Here is a 20482-nt window from a genome sequence, read left to right as displayed (position 1 = left end):
AATAAATTATATCACTTAAAGATAAATGCTGTTAACATTCTGCATACTTATTTCTATGTTTTAAATTTATTTTAATTAAAAACTTGGGAATCCACTGCATCTTGCATTCCCTTGAACATTAATTATTTTTTGAAAGCAATTTAAAATTGTTATTTTTGGCTCTAATTGCAAAATACATGAACACTATAGAAAACCTGGAAAAATATCAAAGTGTCAAGAAATCACAATCATCCAAAATTCAACTAGCTAGAAATAACTAACATTATAAACTTGGTACTAACATAAAAACTTTGTAGTCTTTTTCAGTCCAGCTATTATTTTAAGCCCTTTCCCATGCCTATAAACACAGCTATACAATATGATTTTTAATGGCTCCATAATACTTCATTATATGACTGGGTTCACAATTTAACTCCCCAATTCCACATTAATTCTTTCCTGTCACATATTTAATATTTTCTAAGTGTTTAGTATTATAAAAGTTGTTGCAATGAATATTTTTATACTTAAATATTAGACAATATGTAATTACTTCATGAAGACAAATTATTAAAATGTATGCTGAATGTTTTAATGCCTTTGAAATAGGCTTTCAAATACTTTTCCAGGAAGCTTTTATCATTTTATAATACTCCTACCACAGAATATGATAGTGCCTATCTTTGTATATCCTCACAAGTAATGAATACTAGAAAAATTTAAAAAGTAAGTCCCAACTTGATAGATGAATAATGGTATTTTTCAGTCATTTTTAACTGGCATGTGTCTAATTACTGATTAGGCTGGCACTTTAAAAAATCGTATCTTCTTACCACTGGTAATTTTTCTCTTACTATTTATTCGTGTCCTCTGTATAGTCTTCTGTTGGGATTTAAGAATTTTTATTGATTTATAAAAAAGCTCTTTATATATTAAGGGTATTATTATATTTGTTATAAATATTTTATTCCAGTTTGCCATTTGTCTTTTAATTTTACTTATGGTATATTTTTGAAAAAGAGCTTTAAAAGTGTATTTTTACTATTTAAATAGCTAACATTATCAGTTTTTATTTTTATGATGTTTTCCATCACTTTTATCCTTAAAATCCTCCCCCATTACAGATACTGGTGGTCACCTACATTTTCTTCTCTTGTAAACATTTTTACTTTACATATAATTCTTTAATCTGACTGGAGTTTTTTTTGTTGAGTTATAGTCAGTTTACAATGTTGTGTGGAGTTTTATTTTTGTATATGGTACAAGTGAAGTAAGGACTCAAGTAATTCTTCAAAGAGTTAACTAACTTATCCAGTACTGTTGACTAAATAATTCTTTCTTCATCGACTGAAATGCCATTTCTATCAAGCTTCATATTTTTACGTATGCTAGATTATTACCAGCCTATACTACGGACTACAGTAGTAGTTTGGGCAAGCCCTTTCCTTCCACACATTATTATTTTTCATAATTGTCTTGGCTACTTTCAAACATGTTTACTTCCAGATGATTATTAGAATCATCCCACTAGAGTACAAATAACCTTCTTCAATTAAAAACAAACAAAAAAGAAAAGTAAGAAACAAGCAAAATATCCAGGTTTGACTGGAATTTGATTCAATCTCTAAATTGGCTTAGGAAGTATAAAATCTTTGTAGCATATTCAGTTCTTAAGAAGAATATGTCTCTCCAATTATTCAAGTCTTTTATGTCTCCTAACAAAGTTTTGTAGTTTTTGTCATATAAATTCCTTCATAAAGATTTCTAACCATTCATGTTTTTTGGATGCAACTGTGAATGGAATTTTCCATTATATTTCAGAAAGAGTATGTATGAAGAAACAATATTAATTTTATATATTTATTATATACCTGGTTACTTTACTCTCATTTCTAATGTCTAAGTTTTCTGAGTTGATTCTTCTGAATTTTCTAGGTAGATAATCACATTATCTACAAACAACTTTGTGTTCTCCTAAATAACAGGTATACTTGTTTTGGGGTATAAGACATTATTCCTGAACAAAGACATACAGAAGGAGAAAGAGAGGGTCTAGTAGATAAGCAATTTAGAAGCATATAGGGCCCCCTGAGCAAAAGGCTAAGAGGCAATCCAGGCCTTATAAAAGGAATAAAATTTACCTAACATGAGAAGCAGAAGTTATAGTATTATGACAGGGACTGAAATCCAGAAGCAGGCCTTTCTACTGAAACAGAGGTGATCACACACACACACTGCAAAAGCAGAATACTCTTTATATATGATGATTTTAAATCTGCCTGCCTTTAGGATGGAAAAGAATTGTGTAGTTGGAAGGTCAGTGAGAAACAATGGTACATAAATCTGTAAGAGAGTTTTGGTGATGGGAATGGTGATAGCTAAAAAGCAAAGGCTAAGTTTGATTACTGCCTGCATGTGGAAAGGAGAAGTAACAGCAAAGATAAGAAATTACACTGTAGTTATGATAAGAAAGCTGCAGAAGAGGAAAAAATTTTAAGTTTTTACCATGATAAGATTAAAATTTTAACAGGACATCTAATTAGAATGTCCTCCAGAGAACAAGAGAGACACAATTGAACAAGAGGGTAGAAAGATCTGAAAGTCATCCACAAACAGTCAGGAGGGGTACAGTAGCAAGCTAGATTCTGTTAAGAAGATGAATCACATAATTAAGCTGGAGGAATATAAAAGCAAGACAGAGTCTGAGCTACAATGCCAGAAGGTGCCTCCAATAAAGGCAACCCAAAGAAAAGGAAGTCAAGAAAACATGACAAAGATGAAAGATGAAATGTTATATCAGAGGTAGGAAGAAAAACAGTTCTAAAAATGACCTGAAGGAAACTGGATTGGATATAAAACAAATTGAATATATAAAGTATTTTTTGTTGGGGAGGGAATTTTTGAAGTATTTTTTAAAAAGAAAGAGAAAACACTGTATGATCATGCAATTCCACTCTTTGGTTTATAGCAGCTCTACTCATAATTGCACTAAACTAGAACCAAACCAAATGCCCTCTAGTAGGTGAGTGGATAAACAAACTGTGGTACATCCATACAATGAAATACTACACAACAGTAAAAAGGGATACTTGATACAAGCAATGACTTGGATGACTCTCAAAGGCAATATGCAGAATGGAAGAAGCCAGCCTCAAAAAGTTACATGCTATGCTACCATTTATGTGACACTCAGAAAGACAAAACTATAGGGATGGAAAACAGATGGGAAAACAGTAGTTATCAGGAGTTATAAGCAAAAGGATAACATGAGGCAATTTTGGAAGGTGATGTAAATGCTCTGCATCTGGATTTTGGTGGTGGTTACGTGAAATCATACACATGTTAAAATTATAAAACTGTACACCAGAAAAGTCAGTTCTACTTCAGAATAAATAAAAGATACAATATCTTATAACACTTACATTCTATTATACATTATTTAGCATATTGTTCATTCTTTAATGCATTCCTATGCAAGATGACAGTCATGTGTTTATCAAGGTTTCCAAAATTTAACTAGGTTTCATTATTTTTTTTTCTAAACTTCACTTACAAATTGTTCTCCTTCCATAACTGTTTTAAGAACTAAACTAAAATCTGAAAAAAATTTAATTTAATTTCTCAATACTGTTATATTTATTGAACAGGTATCTAATGATAAATGAGAGCTTGCTGCTTAAAAAAACAAATTCAACACCAAAAACTATTTACCTTTCCATCCGTAGAAAAGACAGAGAACGAGGAATTGGAACTACAACCTTAGCTTAGCCAAACACTTCTATATAGTAGACTGTTAATTCTTGCTGTCTTTAATGAAAAACAAGGACATTCCTGTTTGTGACTGAGAAGCTGCGAGATTCTATATTGTTTTTATAAGACATTTTTATTCAAGGTTGTCTGTCAAAATAGTATAAAACAAAAAGTTGTTATATGAATTTTGCTGTCAATGTGCCTTATGTTGCCACTGGAATCATAACTTCCTTCTCAGTCCAAACTCAAAAATCATCTATGTGGAAGGGAAGCCACAGACAATAAGAACACTTGTTTGATTTAATGATCACAGAAGCAATCTTCCCTAAACATTATTCAGTACAATTCTGACCTTTTCAGAACCTTGCTAATCTTGTGACCTGTCATCAGGTCCCTTCCCCCAACCTAGTGAGTACAATAACATCAATTTCTACAGGTGTGTTATTTAAATAAAGCAAGTTCTTATTGCAATAAATTAATAGGAATCAGGTAAGGAAGATGTCAAGATTAATGTTCATAGATTAATAAAGCTGAATCATCAATAAACCCTTTACCAAAGAGTTTAAAGTTCCACAGTGCAATCCTCTTCAACTCTAGACTTCTAGCATCTGCAAAGTCTTTCCCCATAGAAACAGAGCGGATGCTGTTGAGCCCCTGGCAAAAGCCTTGGAAAATGGCTGTTCTATATTTAACTAGTTTGACCTATATGCAGGTGTTCATCTTTGTCAGCCTGGACTGTCCAGAATCACAAAGGTGATGCTTTTCTTTATTATGTAACATATATATTCTCCAAGGGGTCATTAGCTGAATACACTAAGCCATTTCTGGATGTAAGGATTGAGAAAAGTGTATCAGAAAAAGCTGGTTATAAAGAATATCTACCTAGAAATTCTTTGCCAACTCAGTTTTATTATTAATAGTGTCATACTTAAACTGCAAGTTTAAAAACAGCACCTAAGATCCTATGCAGCCATATGGAAACCATCACAACAGATTTTATAAAATGCTTCTCATCCGCACCTAATGTTTAACCCTCAGTATACCATCAGGGTCCAAGAGAAACACAATTTCAGTTTTTAATTTTCTTTGTTAAGCAGTTTTAACTATTTACAAAGATTGATATCTCGTGACTTTTTTCTTCCTTACCAGTCTTCCACAGAAACAAAAAAGAAAATGTATTTTTAAAAAACAGAATAAAACTCATTCTATCTTAAATTACTTTGTGGGTCCACTGGATCTTTTTATAAATCTAAGCTATATTACACTATTTCAACATTCTAGAAATCATGTTATCATTATTTGTCAACTATTCCTAACTGTGTTAAGAAGATTCCTAACAATGCTAAAAAGAAAATGGAAGAATGATGAAACTGCATAGAATGATGCAATAATGAAACATCATGATCACATCAACGTTCAGTTTTCTTATTATGTTCCCCAAAGTATTACATCTTCTCTCAAGAAGGCATAGAGACAAGAAGTCTGGAGACACTATCCACCATCTTTGTTGCCTGATTTTAGCTTTAACTAAACACAGTTGAGAATCCAGATTTTTTTGTTGTTGTTGTTCCTTGGCCATAATGGCAAAGAAAACAAAATCAATAGAGGAAAATACTTCACAAGTAATAGATGAATCTAAAGATGAATATAAAAAGAGAAAAAAGAGTGATATAGCAGCACTCAAGACTCTAAAGGAGATGGTAAATGGATCATTGTAAGTAAAATCTCAGACTATGTGCCTTCAGATAACAGTATCCTACATAAATTTTCCCAAATTTAAGAATGACTGAATAATATATTTCTAAGGACAAAAAGAAAATATGGCATTTTCATCCAGTTACTTATTCAACAGAAAGTCTTCATTGTGCAACCTCATTTTTCTTTTTTTTTTTTTTAAGCAGTTGATTTATAATGTTGTTAGGCCATCTCATTTTTCTAAAGGGACACACAGAAGTGTTCTTTCATCTTTTATTTCATCTGTGCATCAAAATTTCCTTGATATGGTTTCTAGTAGACAGATGCTGAAGGCAGGTATTAGAAGAACCAGAAGAAATAGGTGGTATATTAAGGAGTGTGTAATGACTATCCTCTCTTCAAAAAAATCATAAGCCAAAGATTTAAAAAAAAAATTCAAGTATTTTGTCTTGACGATGGAAGTAGAAGAACCAGAAGTAATGATAAGCTAGAACCCATTAGAGATGTACTGGAAATTTAGAATCAGTATGTACAAGTTCATGCAGGACAACTGATGAACAGTTAGTACATTCAGAGGCTCCTGCCCATTTTGGGTATATATCTACTGATCGACTGATCAATCAATCAATAGATATCTTCAAAACCAGGAAAATATGGAATAAAAATTTGGTTTACTATATCTAAGCTCTTATTAAATATTTTAAGTCTTTACTTCCCTTTTTTAATTTTTCACTTTTTTAATTGAAGTATAATATAGTCAGTTACAATATGTCAATTTCTGGTGTATAGCACAATGTCCCAGTCATGCATATACATACATATATTCATGCTCATATTCTTTTTCATTAAAGGTTATTACAAGATATTGAATATATAGTTCCCTTTGCTATACAGAAGAAATTTGTTTTTTAAATCTGTTTTTATATATAGTGGCTAACATTTACAAATCTCAAACCCTCAAACTTATCCTTTCCGAACCCCTTTCCCCCAGTAACCATAAGATTGTTTACTATGTCTGCAAGTCTGTTTCTGTGTTGTAGATGAGTTCATTAGTGTCCCCTTTTTCTCTTTTTTTTAGATTCCACATATAAATGATATCATATGGTATTTTTCTTTCTCTTTCTGGCTTACTTCACTTAGAATGATGATCTCTAGGTCCAACCATGTTACTGCAAATGGCATTGCTTTATTATTTTTAATGGCTAAGTAGTATTCCATTGTATAAATATACCACAACTTCTTTATCCAGTCACCTGTTGATGGACATTTAGATTGTTTCCACGTCTTGGCTATTGTATATAGTGTTACTATGAACATTGGGGTGCATGTATCTTTTTGAATTAGAGTTCCCTCTTGATATATGCCCAGGACTGGGATTGCTGGATCATATGGTAAGTCTATTTTTAGTTTTTTGAGGAATCTCCATACAGTTTTCTATAATGGCTGCACCAAACTACATTCCTACAGGCAGTGTAGGAGGGTTCCCTTTTCTTCACACCTTCTTCAGCATTTATCATTTATGAACTTTTGAATGATGGCCATTCTGACAGGTGCAAGGTGATACTTATTGTAGTTTTGATTTGCATTTCTCTGATAATTAGCAATACTGAGCATTTTTTCATGTGCCTATTGGCCATTTTTACGTCTTCATTGGAGAATTGTTTGTTTAGTTCTTCTGCCCATTTTTTGTATTGGGTTTTTGGTTTTTTGTTATTATTAAGTTGTATGAGCTGTTTCTGTATTCTGGAAATTAAACTTTTGTCAGTCGTATTATTTGCAAGTATTTTCTCCCATTCCGCAGGTTGTTGTTTTGTTTTGCTTATGGTTTCCTTCGCTGTGCAAAAGTTTTTAAGTTTAATTAAGTCCCATTTGTTAATTTTTGCTTTTATTTCTATTGCCTGTACTTCCCTTTATTTTTATGTTTAAAATAACTTATAAATCAACTTAAAAATAATTTTTTAAAAGGAGTTTTTCAACCCAGATAGTAAATAGTAATAAGTATTTTTCTTGGTATACTGAGTGGTAAAAAGATATTTGAAAACAAAAAATATTCTAGTATTAGAGATGAACTATAAAACTAAATTGGTTCTGGGACTATCTAAAGAGTTGAGGTCAGTTATTAGACTTGCACTAATCTACCGAGACCCAATGTAGCTGAGATGGCTAGAGACCTGAATATGAACAAGAACTTAATGGGATATAGGGAAACAGGGGAGGAAACCACCTTGTGTAAAACTGAAATGATTAAGCACCAAGCAAGTAGACTTGAAGCAGTAAAAGGGTTGTTACAAAAGCAATGTTTAAAATTTATTTTTACCATCAAAAAATAAGAAAAAGTAGGAAATGACAGGGTAGATTAGATTTAATAAAGCATATTACTAGATTAAAAAAATACATGTTATATTTCTGGATGATTCATAGTGATCCATGTAAATCTATTCATTTTAACGTCTAAGATGATATTCCATTTACTGAGAAGAATCAAGACATTTCTACCTTCCCCCCATTACATAGAGTGTAACAATCAACATTCTGGTACATGTCACTGTGCACAAGTATAAGAGTGTTTCTTTAGGGTAGCTGTCTTGAAGTAGAACTCATGGGTCGTGGGTCATGCATCTTCATTTTTGTAAGTATTTACAAATTAGTCAAATTAAGCTGCAAGGGATTACCCACCTAATGTATTTTTCTGATTTATACTATGACTAGCAGTGTATATGAGGCCGTTTCTCTACAACCTCACCAACTTTTGGTGTTATTAGCCTTTGTAAATTTTATCAGGTTGTTTATAAGATGGGTTCTCTTTTATTATGCACTTTCCTGAGCATTGCTTCATTTGTTTATCTTCAGTTGGGTTCTTCCTCTGAGAAATGCTTGTTCACATATATGACCTTTGCCAGTTTTTTTTTTAATTGCGGTATTTTTCTTATTATACAGAGTGATTATAGAGAATTTATTACAGAAAATGTCAATTCTTTGTAGATTATATGCACTGCAAATATCTTCTCTAGTTTGAGATACTTGGATTCAGTGTAATTTGTCACAGAGAATTTTCTTTATATAAATGTAGCCAAATTAACAATTTTTAAAACGGAGTTGATTCCTATGTCTCTATTTCTATATCTTCTCTAGTCTCAATTCTTAAAGCCTTTTTGCCTTTTTTTCTTCTAAAATTTTTCTCTTGTAAGTTTCAGTTTTTTGTGTTTTGCAAATCCACTTTGTAATTCTGTATGAAGTGAGACAGGGATTGCATTTTATCTTTTTCCAAACAGAGCACCAATGATCTCAGCCCCATTCATGGAATAGTACATTCTTTCCCCACTGATTTGTACTGTCACTTTTCCTATAACAAGCACTTCCTGTGTTCTACTCTGTTTCCTTGGTCTGTTTTTGCATGACTACATAAAACTGTCTCAATTACTATAGCTTTCCAGTAAGTCTTAATATCTGAAGAAATAAGTTTTCATTATTCTCCAAAATTTTCATGACTCTTCAGGCATTAGGAAAAAAAAATCATGTTGTCAAATTCCAAAAAATTCCTGTTAGACCTGACTGGAAAAGCACTGAATTTACAGATTAATATGGGCAGAATGGTCATTTTTATGATAATATATTCCCATGTGAACATGTTCTATCTTACAATTTATAAACTTTTGAAAAAAGATTTTCAAAAATGTTTATCATTTTTCCCTTTAATTTTGTTAGATTTAATCCTAGGTACCTTATCATTCTGACTGCTGTTGTAAGAGAAATTTTTTTTAAAGTTACACTCTCAGTATCTTCATACTCTGTTTTGAGTCTTGTTACTTTTTTTTTGCCTTCTAAAGTATTTTAGTTTTCCTAATTCCTTCCCAGCTCTTCCTCATGCCTTGGAAAAGTTGAGAACTATACACAATTTTCACATATACATTTGACTTAAAGTTTTATTGTAATTAACATTACTATTTTCTTCCTAAATAATACAAGGATTTTACATGAATTCAACCCACTTCCCATGTTTTGTACCATATTTTAGTTCTATCCTTAAAAAAAGAAACAAACATATTGATCATTATTATTCATTTATACAGTGAATGTTTATTAAATTTACCTCTTTTAAAATTTCTTACTGTGAAATATGGCATACATCGAGGGAAAGTTCCCCAAATGTGAATGTATGCCTCAAGGAACTGTCACAAGATGAACATCCACATAACTATAAGGAGAAAGAGAGCAGTGCCAGCATCCTGGCAGCACCCCTCCCCACGGTGCCCCACAGGCAACCACAATCTGATTTTTATGGCAATTATTTCTCACTTTCCTTAGTTTTACCAACTAAGAAGCATGCATCATTAAACAGTATGCGTTAGCTGAGCTTTATATAAATGGAATCATACAGTCAGTATGATCCTTTCTCATCTGGTTTCTTCTGCTCAACATTTATTTGTGAGATTCACAACTATGTATGGCCATGGTCTATTTATTTCTATTACAACGTAGTACTTTTTGTATATTTACATGAAAATTGTAAGTTGATAGTTACTCTCTTTCGGTTCCTTAAAAATGGCATTCAACTGATTTCTGGCTTTCATCATTTCTGTTGAGGAGGCAGCTGCCAGCTGATTGTTGCTTATTGGAAGGTAATCTTTATTCTCTAGCTGCTTTTAACATTTCTCCCTCCTTTTTTTTTTTTTAACCCCAGCAGTTTACCAATGATTATCTGTAAGAGTAGACTTGTTTGGTATTTCTCTTTCTTGAGGTTCATATCACTTCTGGAATCCATGGACTGATGTTTGACATTCTTCATCAGTTTTAGAAAGTTCTAAATCCTTTTCTCCTCACTTTTTGCTTTTGCCCCATCCTCTTTCTCCTGACCTTCTGGAAACTTAAATATGTGCACTAGATCTTCTCATAATATTTTCCATCTCTCTTCATTCCTTTCATCCTTTGTCTCTGATTATTTTTGTCTAACATCTTTCAGTTCACTAATTCTCTCTTCAGATGTGTCTGTTGTTTAAACTTGAGTTCATTTACTGAATTTCTCATTCCCAGAATTTCCATTTGATTTAAAAAAATAATTTCCAGTGCTCTGCTAAAATATTCAATCTTGCTTCTCTTTAAATGTGATAAGTATAGTTATTTTAAAAGTCTGTATTTGAGAATTCTAATATCTGCTGGCCCAATTTCTATCATCTTTTGTTTCTCTTTGTTCATGTTCTTTATGTCTTTGTATATCTGATTGCCTTTGATTATAAGCCAGGCATTGCATTTGCAAACTATAGAAATAGTTTATGGCCTTGCATGCTACCTTCCTTCAGGAAGGATCTACAGTTCTGCCAATGCCTGCAAGCACTAGTGATTTAGGAACCCTAGGCCTAATTTTGGAGAATGACAGGATTCAATGGTGATTTGTAGGAACACGTCTGCTTCTGGTTAACCCTTGCTCCCACAGCGTAGCCCTTCAGGGTCCCAACTCAAAATGAGGCATGTTCAGCAGGTGTCCCCTCTTTATGGTCCATGGGCTCTAACCTCTGTCCCCCTTACTCCCATTTACCCCTCAAAATGGCTGCATACCTGTTTAGCAGCTCCCTCCAGAAATGGCTATATCTCAGAGGAACAGTGGCCCCAAACACTGGGGACCTTTTTTCCTGGGCCTCTAGTCTCCCTCTAGATCTTGTAAGCTCTTTGATGTTTCCAAGTAAAAAAATTTAAATATTTCCTTGAGCTTTTCTAGTAGTCTTCAGTGGCAGGCATGATTCAAATGACCTAATCTGCCACTACCAGAAGTAGAAGTTTCAGATTTTATCTACAGTTTCATTGCTCACCATTGTTCTTGTATCCACTGTTTCCTTCTGGGTTCAATTTCCTTCAGTCTCAAGTACACCCTGCTTCACATTCTTACAGCAAGCTTCTGTGACTAGTTAGTTCTCTAGACTTTGCCTGAAAGAATACCTATATTTCATCTTATTCCTGAATGAGAATTAAGCTAGGTATAAAAATTAAAGTTGACAGTTATTTTCACTTCGCTCTGTAAAGATATTATTCCACTGTTTTCTGGTCTCTCTTGCTGCTGTTGAAAAGTTTACTGTCAACATAATAGATATCCCTTTGTATGCCATCATTATTTATTCTTTGTTGATATTAAGATGTTTCTCTTTTTTTTCTTTGGCATTCTCCAGTTTCATTACAATGGGTATGGAAATAAGCTAATTTTTATTTATCCCATTCGGGCTCATGGTGCTACATGAATCTGAGTATTTATGTTTTTTACCAATTCTAGAAAATTCTTAGTCATATCTATCTTAGCTTCTACACTATTCTTTCTGTTTGGACTTCTTGTTTTAACTTGGTTTTTTCAGTTTCTCTTTCATATTTTCCATCTCTCTACCTCTCTGTGCCACATTCTGGGTGATTTCTTTAGAGCTGTTCTTCTGCTTATCACTTCTCTCTTCAGCTGAAACTACTGGCTTATGTTTAACCTAGATGCTGAGTTTTAAATTTTGATCACGACATTTTCCATTTATTTAAGCTATTCTAGCTTCCCTTGTGAGAATCTCTTGTGTCTTGGGTTTGTTAAGAATATCCCTTATGGTTTGCTTATATCTAACAACCCTATGTGGTATCATTAGCCCAGGATTCATCTCAAAATTAATTTCTTAGTTGTGGGTTCCATATCATATACCCAGACAGACCACACAGGTGGGGCGTGGATGTGTGTTAGTACTTTTTTTTTTCCCCCCAAATCCTAAGTATGAGTCAAGGATCCACGGTTTAAAATTCCCATGGGAGTTCCTCAGTTCCCACTCCAGAACCCAGGAAGATAGTTAAATGTTTTTCTTATTCCTCTGTGCTGGTAGGGAGATATTTTCCAGTCATTCTTTTCATGGAGGACATAACCTCTTTAAAGTGTTCAGTTCCTAATCCACACATTATGTAGGTTCAAGGATTCATTTTATGCCCTCTAGTGGATGCTAAAATCCCAATGCATACATTAACAGAAACAAAAGCTGCAACTCATATCTTTACCACTCTAATTTTCAGTTTTGTTTTAATTTCTGAAAACTTACTTTTCTTTCCTGAGAGCTCAATTATGCATTTAAAATTATTTTACTTCTATTTCACCCAGCATTTGAAGGTGTCTGTAGAAGGATGGTTTTCAAGTTACCTAGTCTACTGTATTGTCAGAACCAGAAATCCCATGGCATTATTTTTAAACTTCCTTTTAATGAAACAAATATGTTAATACTAGTATATTAGTCAAGGTTTTCCAGAGAAACAGAATCAATAAATCTACAGATCTATCCTATTGGTACCTGAAAATAGATACACTGGATCTAGATCTAGCTCCAACTATCTACCTAGAGATTAATTATAAGGAATTGGCTAACAAGTATGAGGGCTGACAAGTCCCAAGATCTGCAGCTGGCAAGCTGGAGACTCAGGAGAGCCAATGGTGTAGTTTCAGTCCAGAGGCCTGCAAGCTTGAGAGCCAGGAAGAGCAAGTATTTCAGTTTAAGTCTAAAGGCACAAAAAACTGAGGTCCCAACTCAAGGCAGTCAGGCAGTAGGAAATTCCCTCTTACTCAAGGGAGGGTAAGCCTTTTTGTTCTATTCAGGCCTTCAACTGACTGGATCCCATGTTAGGGAGGACAACTGTTTCACTCAGACTACAGATTCAAATGGTTCCCCTGGCCCACTCACAGCAGTGCTTAACCAGACATCTGGGCACCCTAGGCCCAGTCAAACTGACACATAAAATTAACAATCAAAATTAGTAAACTCTGGTTTGATTTTCAATTAATTTTATTTTTTCTAAGACCCAAATCAAGCTTTCCTTTGAGACCTAACAACTTACACCTGTCACTCTACAGCTGAGTTGACTCAGTGGTAAGTAAACTAGCTTTCTGCACATGAAACTTACATAGATATAATTCTCCAAGTCCTTTTATGGATTTAATTTCTCTCTTTTAGTATAAATGAGTTCAAGTCTCTGGAAGTGATGTGGAATAAAAGTGTTACTTAAAAATATATTCATGATCTGTTTTTGCAAAACCTTTGGCCTATATAATCATCTACCTTTGTATTAGGAACATATAGGTACTGACATCTGCTCTTATCATGTAAATCTCCCACAATTCCAGGATCAGTGATGTAATTTGGTTCCAAATAAATTTTACCTGCAATTTTTTGCAAACTGTAGATCACAATAACAAGTTTTCCCTGTAACTCTGGGTTTCATTCGTCATATAAGAAATAACAAACTTTTACTAAATTATATTTAGATTAACATTACCCTCCTTTGCTCCTCTTCAGCGTCAGCAAAGAGTTTACGAATGTTAGCCTCTGATTCTCCCACGTATTTGTTAAGGATTTCCGGCCCATTGACCACTTTGGGCTCTCTTGCATTCAACATCTTGCCAATCTGTCGAGCCAAGAGAGTCTTACCACAACCTGGAGGCCCATATAACAGGATGCCTTTAACATGTTTGCAACCTAAAAAGGAAAAGAAAACAGTCTTACATCAACTAACTAAAATCTGAGTAAAACATCAAAGTTTTCTCTCTCCTTTCTTCTTCATAGGCATGTTAGGAAAAATATAATGATGGCATTAACATATATTAATATCCAAGTGCCCTAAACAGAACAAGAATGAACAACTGAAGCTTTTTTAAAGTAGAAAATCCAGAAACAACTCCCACACCAGTACCAATAGTTGAGTGGGAAAGATGCCAATTAAAGATCTTTGGAAAAGTATATTTGAACTATCATTTAGAACAAATACTTTTAACTCTGAAAATGCCTCTTTGACCTAAATACCTAGTTTGGAATTATTACTTTCTTTTCATTATCCTTTGCTTTAAAGTCAGGGAAAAGAAGAAATCTGTTTTTAGGCAAATCCAATCCAACATAAATCTATTGTGATACACAGGCTATGGAAACTATATCTTAGTCATAGAAATTACAGGTCTACCTGTCAATACAAGCACTTGAAGAAAGGGCAAACATGTCTGAGTTGGGTGGGTATGGAGCAATCCCAGGATCCAGATGCATGTTACAGACTCTGTGGACAAAGTTGACTGTCCTACTTCATGTGACTATGCCAAGTGAAGCACATGATCTCTCTGAGCCACCCAGATGAAAATGAGGCTTCAGAATGGTATTCAATTCTTTTCATTGCTAAATGCCTTAAAGGTATCATTAACAATAGCAAAACAGCAAGACTGATGATTAAGACCCCACAAGATTTCTTCAGCCAACTCTACATAAGCATTTATTCCATTTCTTAAGATGAACATGACCTCTGAGTTCTCTTTACTCATTTACTCACTCTAAGAATTTTCACTTTTCTAGCAGTTTCACAGTTAAGATACATGCCTCTTGAGTTTTTCCTTTATACTACATCCTGTAAAATAACGAACTATTAGATTTCAAGTGTTACACTCAAAACTAAAGGTGAACAATTTTTTCTGGAAATAGAATATAGTTCTTTTCATGGAAAATGTCCTCATTTGGAATGAAAGCCTTGAAAATCATATTTTTAAGACAAGAATTATGACAATACATTTAGTGATTCACATAAAAGAAATCACAAGATGCAACCAACTCTACTAGAAAATTTTAGATTCTGAGGAGGAAGACCTTCTGGGTTGCTAATACGGTCACTGCTTCTATCTTGATTTCAGAAAAAGACTCCCTTTCAAATCCTTGAAAGTAATGAGATCTGTGCTTATAATTAGGCTTATAGAGACAAGGGGAACTTAATGGAAACCCTTGAAGGCTTAGAGTCTTAACCCTTCTTATCACAGAGTAAATTTCTGTCCTAAGAACTGTGGCCCATAAAATGTCTTTGCCCTGGTCCCACCGTTGGGGCATGAGTGGTAAAGAAACAAGGGGATAAATAAGTCTTGAGCTTCTCCTAGAGGTGAACACCACCAAGCACTGCCAGCATCCAAGCCACTGGGAAGCAACTAACTTTGCAACCTGACTCCTAATATTCCTCTCCAACCCAACTGCTGTTACCATGATTTGAAACTATTCACATAAACTATAGCAGAGGCAGGTGGTGGTGGTGAAACAGGCTTAAGGAGAGGAGAGCCAGGAAGGAGAAAACAAAGACTTGCTGAGTACCTATAAAGTACCAGGCCTCATCCCCATCTCTAGCCTCTTAACCTTCTCCAAGTTTATCAACTTCCTTCTAACCACACTTCCTTCCATATGAAACCCTACTTTCTTTCAAGGACTCTCAACTTCTCAGCCTTCCTATACTTCTATTATATATACCCCACAAGCTTTGAACATACTATGGCTTTACTGCACCTACACATTGGCCACAGAGCATGACCAGAGAAAATTACACCACTGTGCTGACTAATAGCCAAACAATTTCATGGTATCCAATTTCAGTTCTACTCTCAATATTACATGCCACCCCTTACTTATTTCTGTTAGTTCATCTCCCATTCTCCTTAGTAATTATCCAGATCTTCACTGTTCTTCTCATGTGCTATCCCATGCCACTAATTCTTAGAGATGATTTATATCCCTATTTTGCATATTCAAAAAAAAGACTATCAGGTATGAGCTTCCTTCAGCTCCCTGCTTCTTTATCTACAAACTTATCTACCAATATATCCCTTCTTAACCTCAAAATTGGTTCTCAGAGGAGGAGTTTCCTTCCCCTCCTCCAAGGTTTAAATGGCAATTATTTGTTTATATACCTTCTTCTCTATCAGACTGTGAACTATTCAAGGGTAGGTACTGTCTTATCAATCCTGAATTGCAAACACCCAGCATAATGCCTAGTATATAATATATACTCAACAAATGGCTGAATAAGTAAATTGTTGATTCCTTTCCTACAAAACTCAGAGAAAATGAGGGAGAGGAGGCGATTATAAAAAAAATATTTGAAGCTCTTAATTTATGAAGTGTTTGCTTTCATGGCTGAACTAATTTAAATACTTAAGAAACAACTTCGCAATCATTGGGACTTTATAAATTTGGCAAAACAAACTACATAAATACTAGAATCTTAACTCTGTAACTCTGTTTTTGTATGTGGAAAAATGCTCAGTTTAATGTGCTTGGAATTAAACTGACTCAAATCTTATAAAATAAATAACCCATAAAATATTACCATGAAGCTTGAGAGAAAGAGATAAAAATACATATCCATGGAACTTATCTATAACACAGATCTCTGAAATTGCAGAATCTATTCAATATAACATCAACAGGAATGCCACAGAAACTCTAATCTGCATTAGAACCTTAACTTTTTTAGGATCTCAAGAAAGCACATCAGAAATATACATTGACACGTGAAGATTTCAAAATCCACTTCCACAAAGGAAGCAGTTACTTGAGTAAACAGTGGAAATGGGACTTTGTTATTACTATTATTATCACAGCCTTTTCTGACTTATTAAATAATTTTAAATGAGTCATTAAAAACTCTTCATAAGTAATTCCATTCAACAAAAGTGTATTAAGCTCCTGTTTGGACTAGGCATGAAGCTAGGTGTTAGGGACACAAACATGAAAAAGGCAGTCCCTTCCTGCAGGGCATTTCTGATTTAGTAGGAAAGACAAAAATAAAAATAGGTTATCTACAATATAATATGACATTATCAGAGATGTGCATGAAATGTTTTTGGAACTTAGCTAAGAGAGACTGATTCTGCCAGGGTAATGGCAGAAAATTAGAGATGGACACAGGGGAAGAGATAATATTCAGTCTGGGCCTTGAGGGACAGTTGGAGGTTCATGGCTGGGCAAGGGAGAGGAAATGGTACCCTACAGAGAGAGACTAGCATGATGAAAGGCACAGAGGCACGAACGTAGAAGCTGTCCTCCCAAAGCAGCCAGCAGTCACCCGCTGTGGCTGGGAGTCTCGGAGGTGAGCGCCCGAGGATGACGCACTTGACACCATGCTCAGGAGTTTTTAATTTGTTTTGTAAAAACCCTGAGGTTTTTAATCAGGGAGGATACATAATGAGATATGTGTTTAAAAACTAACTGTGGTGACAGAGGAAGAACTAGAGAACAAAGATCAGAGGGTGGAAGTCTAGTTGGAAGAATGGTCTTAACCTTTTTCTGGGGACACTGCCTCACTGGCTCTCTCTGGGTTTTTGCCAATTAAGCTTTCATATTCCTCCAAGTCCTTTGGAAGCACATGAACAATTGGGTCCAGAGGCCTTAGAAGGCCACCTCCCTACTGATGCCCCAGCTTTCCCCTGAGCTTCTCCAGGACATTAAGGCCTAACTGTGATGTCAGGGAGCCTCTGATCTCTGGCTGCTGGACTGTCTGACTGCTAAGCTGTACTGATTGCTGTTCCTTTTTTTTTTCTTTATGTCTTACATGCCCCCTCACTACTCAGAGATCAGTTCCCTGGGCTAGAGAACTAAATAGCAAAGGGTAGGCATAGAAGGAGAAATCGGTGGAACTGACTGTTTAAATTGCCATATTCTCTCATTCGGTCTCTCAGTTTCTTTCCCATGAAACAGTCTAATGGACCTCCCCAGAAAAACGTCCATGTACAAAAAATCTGCATGCAATTTTGAGGAAATTCTTAGATCCTCAGAGGTCCAATCATGGAATTCACATTAAAAATCCCTGAATGTACTACTGAAATAATCAGATGAGACACCTGGAATGGAAAGAGGCAAAAGTTATAAGAAATAGTAACAGAAAAAGAAAGGAAGGAAGATATGGGAGATATTCATCAGACCTTAGAGACCAAGTGAAAGTAAGAGAAAGAGGAGGAGTCAAGGATGGCCTTAAGGCACCTAGCCTGGGCACAAGGGGAAAATGATAGCAACCTCAGAAAATAACCAAAAAGTTAGCAAGAGGAAAGTAGAGGAAATCATAACTTTGGTTTTAGCTATAAGGCATTTGAGATTCAGGCAGTAATATCCATTAAAAAAAAATACTTGTTGAAAGCTCAGAAAGCTCAGACAGCAGAACTACTGGTTCAAAATTTCTGAATGCCTACTCTGGGCACATGAAAAGCCTCAAAAAGCTTTAAGCAGAGGAATGTGACAATAGAGACAGAAGCTCCAGAGATACAGAATGAGGCCTGGAAAGAGAACACTGGATTTAAAAATCAGGAAGTTCATGCTGATCTGGGCCACTGGGTACTGAGGCCAGGGTCAGATCATTGCAGGTTGAGGTGGGAGAAGGAAGCTAAGCAGCACAGGCAGGGACAGAGATCACACTTTAAGGAATTCTGGCAACACAGAGGAGGGATTTAAGGAGACAGCTGCAAGGAAACCTCTTCTGAGACTCGTTAACCAAAGGGGAGAAGAGGAAGTAAGCTTAGGTTATGCCTGTTGGTTCTGTATACTATGTGAAGTAGGGTCTTCGGTCACCTGTTACAAAGTGAGGGATGAGAAGACAGTGGGAAACATGGCAAAGGTTTGGAAGGAACATGGGGAAGTAAGGAAATGGGTGGGGAAATGTGCCTGAGCAGACAGATTCTGTCAGGTGAGTGAACTCAGCATGTGAAATTCAGGTCACTGAGGAACTCTCCTCTTGGCTGTAATTACATAAGCAACTTACAGTGTTAGGTAAGGGGTAGATTCTTACTCAATTCTATAAATATAAATTTTATCAAAGCTGGCATAAGAATCTTGAATTTTTGGTTTTAACTATCTCTTTTTTCAAATCTTAAAGTTTAACAAAATGAGATAAATAATAGTGTTAAGTTAATTTAATTTGAAGTCAACCTGTTTATAGCTCAAGTCTATTATCTAATTTTCCACCCCAAAAAAATCAGGGTCAGGTCAAAACTATCACAAGATCTGTTCTTAACATTTTCCCTCCATTTTCCACAGTTTGAGGCTTTAATCTTCATTTCTAAGTCATTCGCATCTTTTCTCCTTCCACTGAGAACTATTGTGGGCTAATAGTCTAATCAAATATAGTTCCAAAGCATTTCTTCTCTTCATTTCCTGTGTTCAGTTACTTAACAGCTCATTTTATCAACTACTCCTGTTAACCATCTTCTTACAAATACCTACTTTTTATTTGGATAAGACACAAATATAACAACTTTTGGCTATAGTAACATCAAGGAAGATGGTAATGAAAAGTACAATACAAAATAGCCAAAAATTTATATATTTGGTTTTGAAATTTAAGCTGCTAATTATATTGGAATCTAGGAGTAAATGAAGTTACGGGATATCATATTCTTTCATTCATTCAACAAGTGCTACATTTGGAGGTGGGAAAACAAATCGGTTCTCTTTTGATTACTTCTATTTTCTCAGTGAAATAAAGATTCCAGATCATCAAGAAATACTGATTCCAAGAAATACTGAGGGCCCAACTTGAGATTTGGTTCTTAAATTTAAAGTGTGATCAAACACCATGGTTTTGTGTTTTTCTTAAGCCATATTTACCAGTCTGGGAATTGATACAGAGTAGGCGAGTAGCTGAGAAACACCGTAGGCTCTGACACACCTAGAAGATGAGAAGCAAAGCTGTTAAGGGTGTATGTGAGGAGGGTAAATGCGACAGACCACGGAATCTGGGCAAAGAGGGAAGAGAGGACAAAAGGCTGGGAAGTGACAGAGTAAATTAAGGTCTGGAAGGTCTCATCGGATCAGACTTGCTGGAGTGTGGGTGAGGAGGGATGCTAGAAATAAGCAAGGGAAAAAGGGGAGGTGGCTAAAGAGCAAGATGCTGAAAACTAAGATCCCCAAAGTGATGGTTATTGGTAATGGCAAAGTATTGGGGATGACCAAAGAGTGAGTGGCTGAGGTGGAGTGAAAGAAAAGTTAAACGGAAATGAGGACTCCAAAGAACTGAGGAGATAGATTATTGAACAGGTCACCAACAGGGATTCCAAAGTCACCAATGAGACACAGATAAATAAAACACAATGAAGATTACAGTCAGAGGACCAAGTAAGCCAGACAACTTCTTTCCCTGGCTCCCCTGTTCACTCCTCCCCAGCAGGGCTACTCCTGTTCGCCTCTATGTTGTTCTCCATGTGTTAAGAACAATAAAAAGTATTAGTATGTACTAATATATCATTATGTAACAGCTATTAATAAATAGTAATTAATAAATG

The 20482-nt window shown here is 35.0% G+C and overlaps 1 protein-coding gene across 1 annotated transcript in view; it reads right to left on the bottom strand.

Annotated features, from left to right (window-relative positions):
• NSF (N-ethylmaleimide sensitive factor, vesicle fusing ATPase) overlaps positions 1-20482 on the bottom strand; it is a 132586-nt gene that overhangs the window by 51698 nt on the left and 60406 nt on the right. Inside the window, exon 9 of the mRNA XM_032457184.1 lies at positions 13696-13895. Within this exon, the coding sequence (XP_032313075.1) occupies positions 13696-13895 (200 nt within the window). The remainder of the gene's footprint in view (positions 1-13695; positions 13896-20482) is intronic.

The sequence above is a fragment of the Camelus ferus genome, chromosome 16 (genome assembly GCF_009834535.1).
Source record: "Camelus ferus isolate YT-003-E chromosome 16, BCGSAC_Cfer_1.0, whole genome shotgun sequence".
Taxonomy (NCBI): Eukaryota; Metazoa; Chordata; class Mammalia; order Artiodactyla; family Camelidae; genus Camelus; species Camelus ferus.
This window is presented reverse-complemented; position numbering and strand designations above follow the sequence as displayed.